This window comes from Copadichromis virginalis, linkage group LG1 (genome assembly GCF_057382275.1).
Source record: "Copadichromis virginalis isolate Kocher_CV1m ecotype Utaka linkage group LG1, C_Virginalis_male_GT1.1, whole genome shotgun sequence".
NCBI classification, from domain to species: domain Eukaryota; kingdom Metazoa; phylum Chordata; class Actinopteri; order Cichliformes; family Cichlidae; genus Copadichromis; species Copadichromis virginalis.
The window spans coordinates 17,065,173-17,080,648 of record NC_140618.1 but is presented as its reverse complement, the minus strand read 5'-3'; the positions used below and the strand labels follow the sequence as shown (position 1 = coordinate 17,080,648).

The 15,476-nt window shown below is 40.1% G+C and overlaps 1 protein-coding gene across 3 annotated transcripts in view; it reads right to left on the bottom strand.

Moving 5' to 3' along the window:
* Nucleotides 1-15,476, bottom strand: part of elp4 (elongator acetyltransferase complex subunit 4) — a 54,740-nt gene that overhangs the window by 37,336 nt on the left and 1,928 nt on the right. For all 3 annotated transcript variants that reach the window (XR_014919370.1, XM_085452839.1, XM_085452840.1), the window contains exons 3-6: nt 7,266-7,387; nt 5,996-6,130; nt 4,448-4,584; nt 1,676-1,760 (exon numbers count right to left, since the gene is read on the bottom strand). Coding sequence is in view for 2 of the 3 variants with exons in the window: in XM_085452839.1 (XP_085308965.1) it covers nt 1,676-1,760; nt 4,448-4,584; nt 5,996-6,130; nt 7,266-7,387 (479 nt within the window). In the remaining variant the exon portion in view is untranslated. The remainder of the gene's footprint in view (nt 1-1,675; nt 1,761-4,447; nt 4,585-5,995; nt 6,131-7,265; nt 7,388-15,476) is intronic.

Here is a 15,476-nt window from a genome sequence, read left to right as displayed (position 1 = left end):
CAGGAGATTTTTTTTTCTCTTCTTTCTCTTTTTAAGTGCCCTTTCTCACTATCCCTCAGTCATGTCTGTCCCGTCTGTAACAACTGAAAATAAAATAAATAATAACAACAAAGGTTGATCAAATGGACCAATACAGCAAGGCCGTGATGATCCATTTGGCAAAGTAAATCCATTGGGTATCCTTGTTGGTCTTCAGACAACAATTCTGACGGCTAAAGAACCAAATGGGACAGGCAAAAAAAAAGAAAAAAAAGAAGAAATTTATTTCTATGTGCAGCCCAGCAGGGGGGAGCTGTGGTAACATCAGTGTTGCTGTGGCAACATTAGCAAGGGAGGCCAAACTTAACTCCTATAGTTAAGCCTATAGAAAAATCAGGGAACAATGCCAATAAGGTCCAGCCAGAAGCCAGCCATATAGACTACAACAAGCCTGGAACCCCGACCTAATCAGCCAGTGTTTGTGGAGGCTCACACAACTCAACGGAATCCACCAAAAACATGCACAGGGAGATTAATCAACATTGTAATCTGTTATTTACAATTTATATTAAACCATCACAATATGAGCAGTCTCCCAAAAGCAAATAAACGAATCAACATAAAGATGCATACACACTATCATCCATACTGGCCTTTTTTCTGTGTGTGCCCATGTCGCCCTGTGCTAGTCTGCATTCCTGGACTGTGCCAACAGCACATCGGGCGGCCACACTGCTTTAATGATGTCAGCAGTTAATCTGGTGTGTGATTGACAGCGCTTGGGGAGGGAAAGTGGGGGGTAGGGGAGGTAAATCTTGTGCGTGAGTGACAGGGGGGGAGAGGTGGCTCCAGGTGACAAGCAGAGGGGTCACAGAATGTAGGTGAATAAGGCGCGCACATATGTGTGTGTTCATACATGCACATGCACGCACTGGATCACAAATAATAGAGTTTACATGCTTTTGTGTATGAACACTACTTATTAAGTATTGTTTTAAATTAACAGTAGGACATTTAATAAACAAGTATGGAAAGTGAGGTAGATAAGGCCACAAATGCTTCTGGCACTCTGAAGAGAACCGGTGATTATTCCGAAGATTTATGTCAAAGATAAGACACACAGCTGGGAACACACAGGTGAGGTCAACCTGAGCAGGTGAGAAAGAGGTAAACAGGCTCAAGTAGTGGTTGGGGGTCACAGATGCAGATCTAGTATCTCCCTCTGTGCTACTCCAGTGCTTGTAACAAACATTTATATGAACAATAGCTTGTAATTAAAAGTGAGCTTAAGACGTGGTATTTGTAACCTGGTACAGTTTCAGAGTTCAGCATCGTTGCCATACACTTACCATAAACAATAATGCACACGAAACATGGTTTATGTTATATCACAGAGATTTGGATCACCCAGCACTGATAAGTGTTTCTTTGAACATTTTAAAGGCTGCAACTGGTTGAATGGGCAGAAAGGAGCAAATTTAAAACTGAAGGATCACCTGAAGTGGATCATATTTTTATTCGATTGTTTTGTTTACAGTTTTAGCCAAAAAAGTAAACCCATAGAGTTACATCTTTCTATGTGTATTAGATGTTTTTGTTGAAGGGACGGGCTGCAATAATTGAAAATACAAACTGTAATTGCAAAATCATCCATTTCCAGACTCTCAAATGAAACAGATATAATACTGGTTCTTACCATGGGGGTAGACAAATCAAAGCCTTCTCTGTGTATGACCTCTTGAAGGGACTTCAGCAATGCAGAGTAAGACTCAATCATGCGACTGGAGAGAGCACAGGGTAGGGCAGAAAGAATGGGAACAGTGAAGCAGACACCCAGAAAGAGAACACAAAAGGGTTATTTAATATATGTAAATTGTCACTGAGACTATTTTGATAAAACTGGGCCAAGCCTATCACCGCAGTAGTTTAATCGTCTATGACTGCAGCATGTTCTTCCTGACTGTGCTTTTCTGTAGCCACTGAAGCAGACAGATGATCCATATCAAGAGATCCAATTAATTTATTTGGTTGATTAAATTACAACATGACTGGTTCTCTGTCAGCTCCCTGAGGATCTGATTGTGCCGAGACAGACAGATAGACAGATGAGACGCGCATATGCACAAACATACGCACAGCAAAGATGATACGTGAGAAGGACAGGAGAATTAATGGGTTGATATCTAAAATTAACAGGGAACAGCATTTTGGGTTTAATCAGGGGTAAGATGTGCACCACTGCCAAAGGGCATACAGTGTTATCAGAGCAACATTTAGCAACAATCAAGGGACTTCCGTGTGTCTATAGGATGGCCGACAGGAATGTTAACCCCATCTTTTTACACAAGACCCTCCACTTAAGAACGCCCCACCATTGTAATGACCACTCTGTGGTAACTCACACTGGGCTGCTATGTCAGTTGTCAATTCGACCTGCAGGCTACAAAAGCTGATACACATAGATTGGTCACACGCCAATAGCCATGTATAAAGAACAGTAATACACAATCGTGTTGATTACACTTGGCCAAGTATATCCATGTACTCTATTTCAGTTATTCAACACAACAATGGTGCCTCCTGACCCCGCTGTGGCTAATGATAGAGCTGGCTTGGTGAAAGAGGGACACCTACCCTCCACGGCCTCTCTGCCCATGCCCCAGCTCTGAGGTAGGGGGCTGGGATGGTGTGACATGTAGTTGAGGAGGTTGCTACTGGTTGGCAGCCATTGTGAGAGGCAGCATTGTGTTTTAGCTACCCCTACTGAGCAGCCCTCATTCAGGTACCAAAAAGGTCTAGGTGCTTAGCTACAGGGGCTAGTGCGTCAGCTAATTAGGATCATGCACAGGGAAGCTTCTTTATCTCAGCGTTCATATTTCAGCAAGGGAAGAAAAGAGGAGAGAACGGGGATGCTTGGTCTTAAACAACAGGATCTGTATCACCTAGAGAGCAATTTGTGCCAATTATGCCTTCAAGTGAAACGAAGCAATTTAACAGCTAGGGTATCAACATGGGGCTTTGGACACGTGCAAGGGGGAGTAGCCTGCTTAGGAGTTTGTGTGGTACATGTGCGTGTGCAATGCACTGTGTATGTGAGCACATGCATGTGTGTTAATACCAGGGCGGGCTTGGGGCACAATGCTGCAGTGCAGGTGTAGTTTCCCGCTGTCAAAATGCCTGTGAGATCTATAACCCATTCAGACACTACAACAGCACCACTATGTCAGGCTTACTCAGATTCATCAGTGGACAAGATTTTTTTTTTCTTTTATGTTTTTCCATTAGGCAATGTTGAGTTATAACAGCTAGTGGTGTCCACTTTACCATCCACACTTTTGAAAGTGAATGTTAACAAAATTCAGTGTATTGGGACAGTTGCTCTGCTAAAGAGTCTGTTTGCTGACATAAAAGAAGAGTGATACCATAAAGCCTCCTCCACATCCTCTGTGCTCCAGATTGCTATATTTACCCTGTGTGTGTGTGAGTGTGCCTTCGTGTGCACTTGTGTGTTCAGCAACACTCTTTGAGTAAAGAGCCTGCATGACCTCTGAACCCTAAGTACACTCAATGCAGGAGAAATCAAACAGACGCTGAGCAAACAAGGCCCTTATTTGAATAGACATACGCAACCTTTCCAAGAGCCTGAATGACTTGGGCCAGTGGCACGCTCCTCAGAACAGAAGACAAACCAGCCAGATTTTAATGAATTTGCATCAGTATATTTTTGAAAGTGGACATTTGACTCAAAAGTACAAAACAATGTGGATACTTTTGAGCAGGTATGTAAAAAGCACAAAAAAGCGATTTCAGCCTTACAGATATGACATTTTCGTATTTTGAAGAAAATCAATGAAAAGCATAAACTATTAATGCAAAATTTAGCAAGATGCATGCTTGCTTTGCTGCTATAACTAATGAAAACACATAAACTTGACTGATTTGGGGAATAACAGAAAATTAGGAAATATAATAATCATGTTTCATATAATTAATTCAATAGCAGTGGATCCTAGACTCAAAAAGGGACATATACATGATAAATTATGTTTTGTAAGCCATTAAAAAATATACTGTGTAAAATTATAGACATTAAAAAATGTAATCAAGAAAAGAGAATATAATGATTATTAATCAAATAACAAGGAAAGCAATTATACCTTGCAAGCCTAAAGTTTAATAATTTCCTACAAATCTTAACCAAAGGGAGAAACCTCAGTCCTCTCATACTCTCTTCTTTAATTCATGTGACAGTTACAATACAGTAATGTTACCTTAAAATGATGTTGGTCTGTTTGCATTGTACCTGTATTCTGTGAAAAATGCCATGTTTGCTTACCTGTGTTCTGTGGATGATGTCTTATTTGTATAACCGTGTTTTGTGGGTGGTGTCGTGCTTGTGTGCCTTTGTTCTGTGGATCGTGTCTCATTGGTTTCCATGTGTTCTGTTGATAGTGTCTTGTCCTTTTACCTGTTTGTTGTTGATGACTGGGTGGGATGTTCTGGAAGGTAGAAGCGGTGGCACTTGGCTGCCTGGCGAATTTCTGGCTCCATTGTCTTGGAAACATCATAGTAATGCCCAAATCGGGAAGAAGAGGCCAGGGCACTCTGAAAAGGTCAAAGGGTCAATTTTTGGAAAGTGAAACAATAAAAAATCTAACCCAATTAATTTAAAAACCACTTTCAATAAAATCGGACACCTCTACCTGCTTTGAACTTTTTTAAATAATTGGTGTGTATTTAATGTTTTTCAAATAAGAATAGAACAGTTCACAAGAAAAAAAAACTTATTTGTTTTCCTAATTTGTAAAGAGTTTGTTTTTCCGCTCCATGGTAAAGCAATTGCATTGTTTATGGGTCATTCCTCCACATTCCTACAGCAGAGAAGTTAAATAACCACTATGACCACACTCTTAATCATTTCTTCACATAAATGTCCACTTCTGGCTGTGAAAGCAAACGCATCACGGACGCAGGGAAGGCGGATGTTTTCCTGCAGCTGAAAGAGAGAGTTTTAGCTCTTCTCTCTGAGTGAAACCAGGGATTCTATTGTTAAAGGGGCCCTTAATCTACTCCTAATCTGGATTAGGGCCCCCGGTGTGTCCCTCTCCTGGCGGGACGAGGGGGTCAGGAGGGCAGGGGGGTCAGGAGCTCATCTTCTCTTTGTGAGCTAGGCAACCCGCTTAGCGTTCCATCCCCGCCCTGACGGCCTCACCTTTGATCTGATGTCTTCATCGGGAGAGCAACTCAGTGGGCTATGCCAGGAGAGGTGTGTGTAAGGGGAAAGTAAGCGTTGACTCTGCGGGTGAATTTGGGATGCAAATCCTCTGGTTGGGCTTACTAGTGGTTTGTAAAGACGATTTTACAGGGGAAGGGGGAGAGGTGAGGAAAGGACACAGATATAAAGAAGTTTCCAGGGAGAGAGAAAGAAGGAGAGGATCCCCAGGGACACACTGTGTGCTGTTAATCCACATAGCGATATGGATTATAGAGCAACGGGGGTAGACTGCAGAGAAGTAGAAGGGGAGGGTCACCTCTCCTCAAAGCGGAAGAAAGAGTGTAGGGCTGCCGACCCTAGCAGGGGGAAAGGCAGGGATTTGGGGAAAGACAGAGGCGCAGGTCTGGGTCATAGGGTTGAGCGAGCAGACATGTCAATGCACAGGCTGCAAAGTACTCTTGTTTCCCAGGCTAAGCAGGGGTGCAGGCGTGTGTATATGTGTGTATATGCAAGTTGGGGACCAGTGAAAAGCCTACCTATTGCCAGTTAAGTGTGAGTAATCTGGCCCAGCTCTGAAAGGAGAGGCTGAGGCCTCATTCACCCCACAAAGGAGTTTAGAAGCTGATAGATTTAGTGGTTGAGACAATTGCCAAACCACTAAAGACCAGAGTGCCAGTGCAATCCATTGGCAAATCATCATTAACAGAGACACATTTTGAACTTTTAAAAATTAAAAAAAGATTACCTTTACTCCAACACAATAGAAGACATTATATATAATGTATATATCAATCTGACTACCTGCACTTTAGGTAGATTCTGATAGCGCCAGGCAATCTTCATAGCATCCAAATTGTCCTGGGGTTCACAAGACAGCCTGGGCTGTTCCACAGGCTTGTGAATGGCCACATCGTCCAAGATGGGAGCAGGGAGTTCCTGTTCAAAACAGTACATTACACTTCATGTAACTGGTATAAGGGTTAGTTATTTCTATTGGTATGGAAATTTTGAGTAGAATATGGGGACTATGGAAAGTCCCAGTGTAAGAAGAACCTGGGCATCAGTTTATTATGATAAAAAAAATTTTTTAAATCCATATAAAAGAATTAAAATAAACAGATACCTGTCATTATTACCAGTGGTGGGTCAAAAACTAGATCCTGAATGATTTAGCATCATAAGTGCCAATGAGTTTATAATAACATGGTTTTTATATAATCATGTGTATTACATTACAAAAAAATAATAATCTAAAGACTGACTCATTGCAGAATTTAATCTCAGTTTCTAAGGCTTAACATAAATACAATGTGGAAAGAGATCCTGATAAGAGACTCAAAACTAAATCTCTCTAGTTAAGTAACAACAATACTACAGTGCATCACAACTTCATTTCTCCTTCTAAGCACTTAACTGCATCTTATGGTAATCCATAAAGAGGAACCTTAACATCAGAAAACTAGAATACTGCAAATGTAGCTGTGAAAACACTAAATGATGTGATATATTCCCATTGGGAGCCCCCCTCTCTTAATAAGTCTTTGATATGTAAAGAGAGGGTGACGCCATGACCCCTCCCACTATCAATCAGTGGGAGAGAGGCCCCCCTCCCTTATGCGGGGTGGCAATCAGCTTCTGGGGCTATGGTGCTCCTCACAAAGTGATACGTCGGGAAACATTTCAACAATGCTATAACCAGGCCACCCTCGACCTCCCAGATACCCCCATTGACCCTGACACATGTTAGCAAAAGCTGTGTGCCTGCACTGTAAAGCAGGTGGGGGTTTATATTATGAGCACAAAAAAATCTATCATATCTGTGTGTGTGTGTGTATATATATATATATATATATATATATATATATGAATTATACAAACATCCACAAGTACTTTCCAACATTCAAACAAAGTTCTTTTTGTTTGACAGTTGTACGGGAAAATGTTAAAGCAGACATAACAACACAAGGCCACCTTGGCGTCAAAACTCGCAGCTTAGAAAAATAAATCATCCTCTGCAGTACCTCAGTTTCATTTCAAGTTGTTACAGAATGGCTGACACCTCCCCTCATACCTGTAAGATGTCATCAGGGTTATCTTGAGCTGATGCAACAAAAAGTTCATGCCGACACACCACTCCTTCTGCCAGGAAGTACTTGAGGATCATGCGAGAGTAGCTATCAAATCGGTCCTCCTCTAAAAAGAAATATTGATAAAACAAAGACAACAATAATTAGAATTTGATAATAAGTGGAAAAAATCTCTGTTTAATGCCAAACTGTTTAATGCCAAACATTGTTGATATTCTTTCCTTCTTCAACATTCATTCACACATCACAGATCCAGCAGTTCATGACCACATCACAACTGCAAACTGTAATTGATGTAAGGAGCACATTCTGGTTACCTTAGGAGGGACATGAAGTGGCAATCGACATGTCACAGGGACATGTAGTGTGATCTGACTATCAAAGTGGAGATGACATCTTCACCTTTCTTGTTAGGGTCTTAAAACAGTATTTCTATCATTTCGCCACACAGCAGTGGAGGTGAGACAAAGACACCTGCCTTAAGCATTCACCTGGACCCTCCCACTAAATGGAAAGGTACTACAAGTGACAAGAGAAGGCAGAAGTAGGATAAGGTAGGAGCTTCTCTCAAAATGCTTCCTGACACAGGTTCACATGAATCTCTCAGATTTTTGTGTGCATTCAAGTGGCAATGGCATCCTTTCACTATCATTCTCACATCATTTCCATCAGGTGTAGTTAACAGTGTAAAAAGTAAGTTGTGCACGGTGGGCAGATCTCTGCTCTGAGGGGTGACATTAGAGCCACATTAGAGGAGGCATTAAATGGACCGGCACATAATTCTAAACAGCAAACACACTTTCCCAAAAGTAGTCTTTGTTCTTGCGTACAAAGCAGCCACCCGTCCATTCCTCACCCCAAACCAGCAGAAAAACCTGCATCATCAATATGAAACCCTACAGAGCAGGGCCCAGAACCCTTCACAGCATGCTATTGCTGCTTCCTGTCACAATCACCATTTTGTAAAGATTTCATAGGCCTCTCTTCACAATGACAACCAGTGGGCACAAGGACAAAGGCAGCAGTGACAGTTGAAGGTAATGGGCATACAGCTGACAGCTTGGGAATGACATCCTGAGGTGTCATCCTCGAACATCCGGAGAATTCCCTTCTCCTCCCACGTTCCTGGTCCAGGTCCTCACCTACGGACTCAGGATGGCTAAGGAAATTCCATGGCTCTTCAATTTGTTGTCGGTGGGGCTCCCTGTTCTCTTATTGATGGGTTTCTAGGTCAGCAGGCCTTTGTGGCTTTCAGCAGGCCCCACAAAGACTCCCAGATGGGCCCTCTCAAGATGGGGCCTATTGTAGTTGTGTTTCTATGGGAGCCTTACAAATGGAACCTCCAGGAGTCATTAGGCAGTTGAGGCGGGGGGTATGAGGAGGAGGCGGGAGGTGGCAGGGTATAGGAGCAACAGGGGGTGGGGGACAGTCATATCTTTGAGGTAGATCAGTCACTCTGGACAGTCATGGGATGATTTTTTCCCCCATCTTTGTTTTTTGTTTTTTTTTGGTTATTCTGACTAAGGTTCGATAAAGGGGAATGCCTCTGCTTCATTTGCCTTCAAACAAGGGAGCAGGAGAGAAAGAGTCCTGAATCATATCTACTAAAGCTGCAGGGGAGAAAATATCTAGGTCACAATGTTTCCCCTTGTATGTCTTTGGTCCATAAAGTACTATTATTATTATTTCTACTGAGCAGCTGAGTTAAATTTAGGACACATAGCAGGTAAACAAAAGAATACAGTTGTTTAAAAAAGCTTTCAAAAAGTGAATCACTACTATAAACACTACTACAAATAAGGGTTAATTTAGCAGCATTTGCAAGCCTTTAATGTCTATTAATGTATCTCCAGTGGTAGGGTTCAACTCACAGCTGCCATTTGTCTTTGCGCAGTTTATTAATGTTAGACCTATGGTGTTATGATTTTTCTGACTGATCACCTTGACACCAAAAAATATACCTTTAAAACATATTTAAAATATTTGTGTCCTTAAAGCTCAGATAAGAAGCTATTCATAGAGAAAATACATAGAAAAAACATCTCTATTTCCTCCAAAAGAAAATACTTTTATTTTATATGTAAGTCTTATAAGACCTACATGATTCATGTTATTGTTCACAATTCCCTCATAACATACACTTGATTTATACGTAATTATTATCGAGTTTTAACTGAGAACCTTTACTTGATTTTTCTTTGCTTTTATCACTTCTTATAAAGTTTTTTGTTTACCATATATTACGAAGGAATATTAACGTATATGTGAGCTATATTAAGCCTTAACTGAGTTATTTATCACCAAGAATACCCATTCAACCAATAAAAATAATTTTATTTTGATTTGGCAAAAAAACGAGTGATTTTCACATCTCTTTCAGTAGGCTCTGGGACAGTTTAATATTAAAACGTATTGAGTTTAAAGTTTCAAATATCTAATCTACGGATGTCACATCAGAAATAAAAATAACTAAAGTGAAAATGTTTATTTTATTGCTTTGTGCTAAATCCCAATATTAATCACTTTCTGTAGCATTAATCTCTCGTCTTTTGCTATTAGATTTTTTTTGTGTTCTATCATCATTAATTGTTAATGTCTCCAACTGAAGTAGGTGGCACTCGTAGGGATCAATTTGTGCAGAAAATACAGTCATATGACTTGTGAAATCCTCCTTTTTTTATGCGAGCATGCACATAGCTTGAAGTTGTCAACTACTGTTGTGATACCCGTTATCTCTGACTGGGGATTTAGATTTTGTCAAGCCAGCCAACACAAAGAAACCCCAGCTATGTTGAACTTCCTTACTTCATAATATACCCTTCAGTTATCTTTTGTTTTTCATCTAAATCTGACTAAACTGAACCAACTGGCATCCAACCAACTCTTAAGGCCTCTTCAAGCCACCTATGCCACTAAGCATCCTAGCAGGAAATTCTACCATAATAATAACAGTTAAACATGTCATCTTCTCAATCACCATCCACATTGTGGTCAATTCTCAACATAGTCCATATGTATATAGTCAAAGAGCACCTTTATTCACATGTCATAAAATGTAGTGAAATTTAACGGTGATGGCTGATTAAAGAAAAGAGACATTTACTAAAACTATAAGAATGAGACCATACATGACCAAAATAATAAAAGCTTGGAGGCTTTGTTCCTCCTCTTGCAAAAAACACAGAGATGAGAGATCTTCAGACAGCAGCCATACTGGACTGATCCCCCTCTGGATGACAAATCAGGATGGACAGCTCAAGACACTTCAAAGGCAGACAACGACCAGTCTGATAATTTTATGTCTGTGTCTCACAAACAGGCCATCACAGCTAAAGGGGCAGAGTGTAGGAGACGACTGCCTGAAACAAACACAAACAAACACACACTCCAAACTCCCCCCATTCCACCCACCCACACAACAAAACAGACACAGAGACACCACAGTGTACACACACACACCATCTCTCTCTCTCTCTCACACACACACACACACACACACACACACACACACACACACACACACACCACTCTTTGAGAGACAAACACAAGAGAATGCACACACACGCATTTCACCTTTACTGTGTCTCTCATTACCAGATGAAACCAACCGTACATTGATTCACAAAATGGAAGGGAAGAACGCATTAGTGTGTAATCACTGACTCCTGCATCGATTGGGGGGATGAATTAAAGGGCAAAGCAATATCATCAGTTGGTATAGGCCTTGGCTACACACAAATTACAGCTTCAAGGGGAAACATGACTATCTTAACCTTACTGTCCACCAGTGCATATAGCCTAGCCTATGATGAATGATAATAATAACAATAATAATACAGTGGTAGACATTTATGTCCCCAGAAAATCCACTTGCTTTGAATGTAATTCTGAAAAGTTCTATAACACATCTGCAGATGAGCATATTAATTAAGGATCACAGTAGAAGTGTGAACACCTGGGATTCTAACTGGAGACCAAAGGGTCATCAGTCTATTTGCCATTCTGCTAGACAGCGACATGTTAAAGACAAAGATGGAGAGAACAACCAACAATATTGTCAGCTGTAGCTTGCTGATTTCATTTCAGGAATACATTTCATTTTGGCTCTACACGAATGAATATATGAATATAAGAATAAAGAATAAGAATAACTTTATTGATCCCAAAGGAATATAGAGGATAAAGTAACTATGTGCCTTGAAATCTCTTCATTGAAACTGCTGCGGAGAGTTTCTAAAAAGCTAATTATGCAACAGACTGAATTCCAAAAGGCAGAATTTCATGTCTTCTATATTAATCACATAAAGTGGAATATTTTAAAACTTTTTTTTCTTTGAATACCTGAAATTATTAGATTATTTATCTCTGTGTTCAGGTCCTGCAAAAATATCGTATATCTCTTGGTGTCATTCAGTATAAACAATCGCAATCATGATGAAGACTGCTGACTTGAAAGTTGTCCACATGATGATTACCGACATACTCCACAAGGACCATAAGACAAAGAAGGTCACTGCTTAAAAGGCTGGCTGTTCTCAAAGTGCTGTATCAAAGCATATTAATGTTAACTTGACTGGAAAATGTGACAGGAAAAGATGAACAAGAGACAAGAAAAGGAATGCCATTGAGAAGATTTTCAAGAAAAGTTGATTCAAGAACTTAGAAAGCTTTGTAACGGGTGGACTGAAGCTGTTGAGCACTGTAAGTCATGTTTTTCGAATTTTCCAGTGGATTCAATATCATAAGGCCGACCCTACTGGGCAATAAGCTGAAAGTGATGCAGGTGGATGCCTCTCTTGTGTCCTGGATTGTTGAGCACCTGACAGAAAGACTACAATATGTGCATCTTCAATATTGTGTGTCTGAAAAGGTGATCAGCAACACCGGGCACCACACGGGACTGTCCTCTCCCCTTTCCTGTTTACCCTCTACACCACAGACTTCAGCCACTACACAGAGACCTGCCATCTTCAGTATTCTGATGACTCTAGAATGGTTGAATGCACCTTTGAGGGTGATGAGACAGAGTACCGGGCTGGTGGACTCCTTTGTCACATGGTGTGAGCACCATCATCTGCAGCTCAATGTGACAAAGACCAAAGAATTGATGGTTTAGGAGGACCAGGAAACCTGTGATTCCTGTTTCAATCCAGGGGTTCGATCTGGACATTGCGGAGGACTATAAAAACCTCGGAGTACACATTGATAATAAACTGGACTGGGTTAAAAACACCACTGCACTCTACAGGAAGGGATGCAGGGATGGAGCTGGATGGAGCTCCCTTAAAGTAGTGTTGGAGAGATGGATGTTGTCCAAGATAAGGACAATGATGGACAACAGCATTGTGGGAAACATCCACTCCCACCCAGACCATGATGTGCTGACCAGTCACAGGAGCATGTTCAGTGAGAGAATGACTTGACCCAAATGCACCACTGAACGACATTCCTGCCTGTGGCTCCCAGTACAACTCCTCCATGTAATGCACAGTACACAAGTTACACCCTTTTGAACATCCTCTACAGTGAAAACAACAAAATAACAAAGCTTTTAAAGTTTACAGTTTAGAGTAGAATGTCAATCATATATCTTTAATCTTTGTAATATTCTGGATATTTATAATTGAGCTATTTGTATATATTAGAGCTATTTCTTATATTTTGTATGTTTGTAATATGTTGTATTATTTAATTTAATTTGGTAAAATAAATATAAAAACCTAAAATGCCTTTGCACACATATTGAGGCTTAATATACAGTAAGGTGAAGATGAAAGTTTCCACATAGCTTTATGCAGTCATGTGAAAAACTAAGTACACTCTTACTGCTTCCATAGTAGGGCTGAACGATTATGGAAAATAATCTAATTGCGATTTTTTGCCCCAATATTGCGATTGTGATGCGATATGCGATTTTTTTTAAGGTCTTTGTCTTCTGTATTATTAAACAAAGACAAGCAATACATCATATAGTATGGCCAATACTATATTACATTAATTTTAAACTGTTCTTTCCTGGAAGACAGACCTCTGTTATGATGACATGAGGTGATGCATGAATTGATGACTGACATTTTTATTTAACTTCTTCAATCACAACAGTATATTTGAACATACACAATAGTTTATTTTTAGCTTACAAACATCTGAGCATAAAGTGCTGACAAGGAACCCTGGTGTAAACATTAAAATTAAAGTCAGTACAATGTGCAGATTGCAGAAATATACATAAACAAAATCAGTGGCTTTACCACACTCAGTTTTTCGACATCTGTGAACTACTAGACAGTCATTCAATTAAAAAATAATATTAAATAAATAAAACTAATAAATAAAAAATATACACATCTTACTGATCTCTGCAGTCAGTAACATTACACATAAAGTTCAAACATAATAGCAATTGTATAAACACACACACAAACACGCCTTTAAAGTTTAAAGGCGTGAAATTGGACGGTCTAGTTCTGATTAGCGTCACCGCTGTCTCGGTGGAGTTTAATAAACTCTGCCGTCTGCTTCTTGCTATCTAAAATATAACCAGACACTGGTGTAAATTCTCGACTGTCTCATACTTCTGTTTAATAAGTTTTCTGTTTGACGTTTAGTCAGCTGTGTGAAAACCAAGGAGGAACCCACCCGGGGGATTAATAAAGTTTTATTTTATCTAATCTAATAACTTTAATCTCAGCCAAACCGATTTACTCACGAACAAACAAAACACTGAAAAAAGCCCAACAATAACATTTTTAGGTTGTCTAAGTGACTTATATATTACGTTTAACCCGAGCAGCGAAACTCCGCGGTGATCTGAAAATGATGTGCCGGGAGTTGTGCCGCTCTCGGCCGCATCAGTAACCCTCGAGCTCCCGGCTAGCTGTCGAGCTGGTGGGTAGCAGACGCCTCTGAAAACGTCGAAGCACTTTTGCAAATATGGGATATCTTGATAAACCGAGCAGATATTTGATGTTTACACAACTACTTTCTCGCCTGAAAATATGTTAAAAGTTTATTTTGTGACCCAGAAAGATTAGTATGAGTAATTTTAAAACTTAGTAGCGGCTGCCATTGCTGGAAACTGGAGTTTGGCTGGGCCGCGCTATGAATTCTGGGATATGGTAGTAATTTGGACAGCCTTCGGCGCGTCGCTGTGACGTAATCGGTCTACAAATGCGGCCTCAGGAGGATGCAGCCCATGAATTTGGACATGTCCAGAGTATAATCGCAGCCTTTGCGGTTAGAAAATTGCACTTGATCATGTCGCGATATTATCGCAAATGCGATATATCGTTCAGCCCTATTCCATAGGAATTAAAAGGGCGCTGCTAATCAAATGAACTTGAATAACTTAACTCACTTAACTGTCTGTCAGCAAGTGTGACCACTTCTGTAAATAATACTAAGAAGGAAAGACAGCAGCAAAATCAAATAGCTTGGAGTCAGAAACATTGCTCTCAACTGGAAAACAGTGAAAGTCCTAGCAAATTCATCCCAAGGCCAGACCTACATCTCAGAATCCAGAGGGCTTAGTTAGCATGTTAAATGTTAAAAGTTCATGACAGTGCAGTTAGAAAAAGACTGACCAAGTATGGCTTGTTTTTAAAGAACCTTAAAAGGCTGTAAGAGAGCAGTGCATGAACACATACCCACAAATCTTAATGAACTGAAGCAACATTGTAAAAAAAAGTAGACCAACTCATTCACAACAATGTGAAAATGATTCTTTCAAGTTATTGCTGCTAAAAGTGGTTCTATAAGCTACTGAATCATGGGGTATATACTTAATTTTTCACATAACTACAGAGTCCTGAGAAAACATTCTTTTTTATATGACTGTATCAAGAAATTATTTTGTTGCACAAACAATTTTATGGCAGAAATATAATTTATAAGAAAAGGAATCAAAACAATTTTAGGGCTGCCAAAGCTTCACTTTTGACCCAAAATTTTAGGATTAAACTTCCTGACAGCTGTGGGCAGCAGGGATATGTTTAACTGAGTTGGAGTCTGATTGGAGGAAGCATGTGAAGTTTGTATATTTGTTGCATTGTGGCTGGACAGATCCTTGCATTCACAACAAACTGCAGTGGATGCAGACATCAACACAAAGCCTCACAAACACGTTCTATTGATTCAATTCAAGTCACTCAGCAGACCCTAGCATTTCTGAAGATGTGTGGAGTAAAACACTGGAG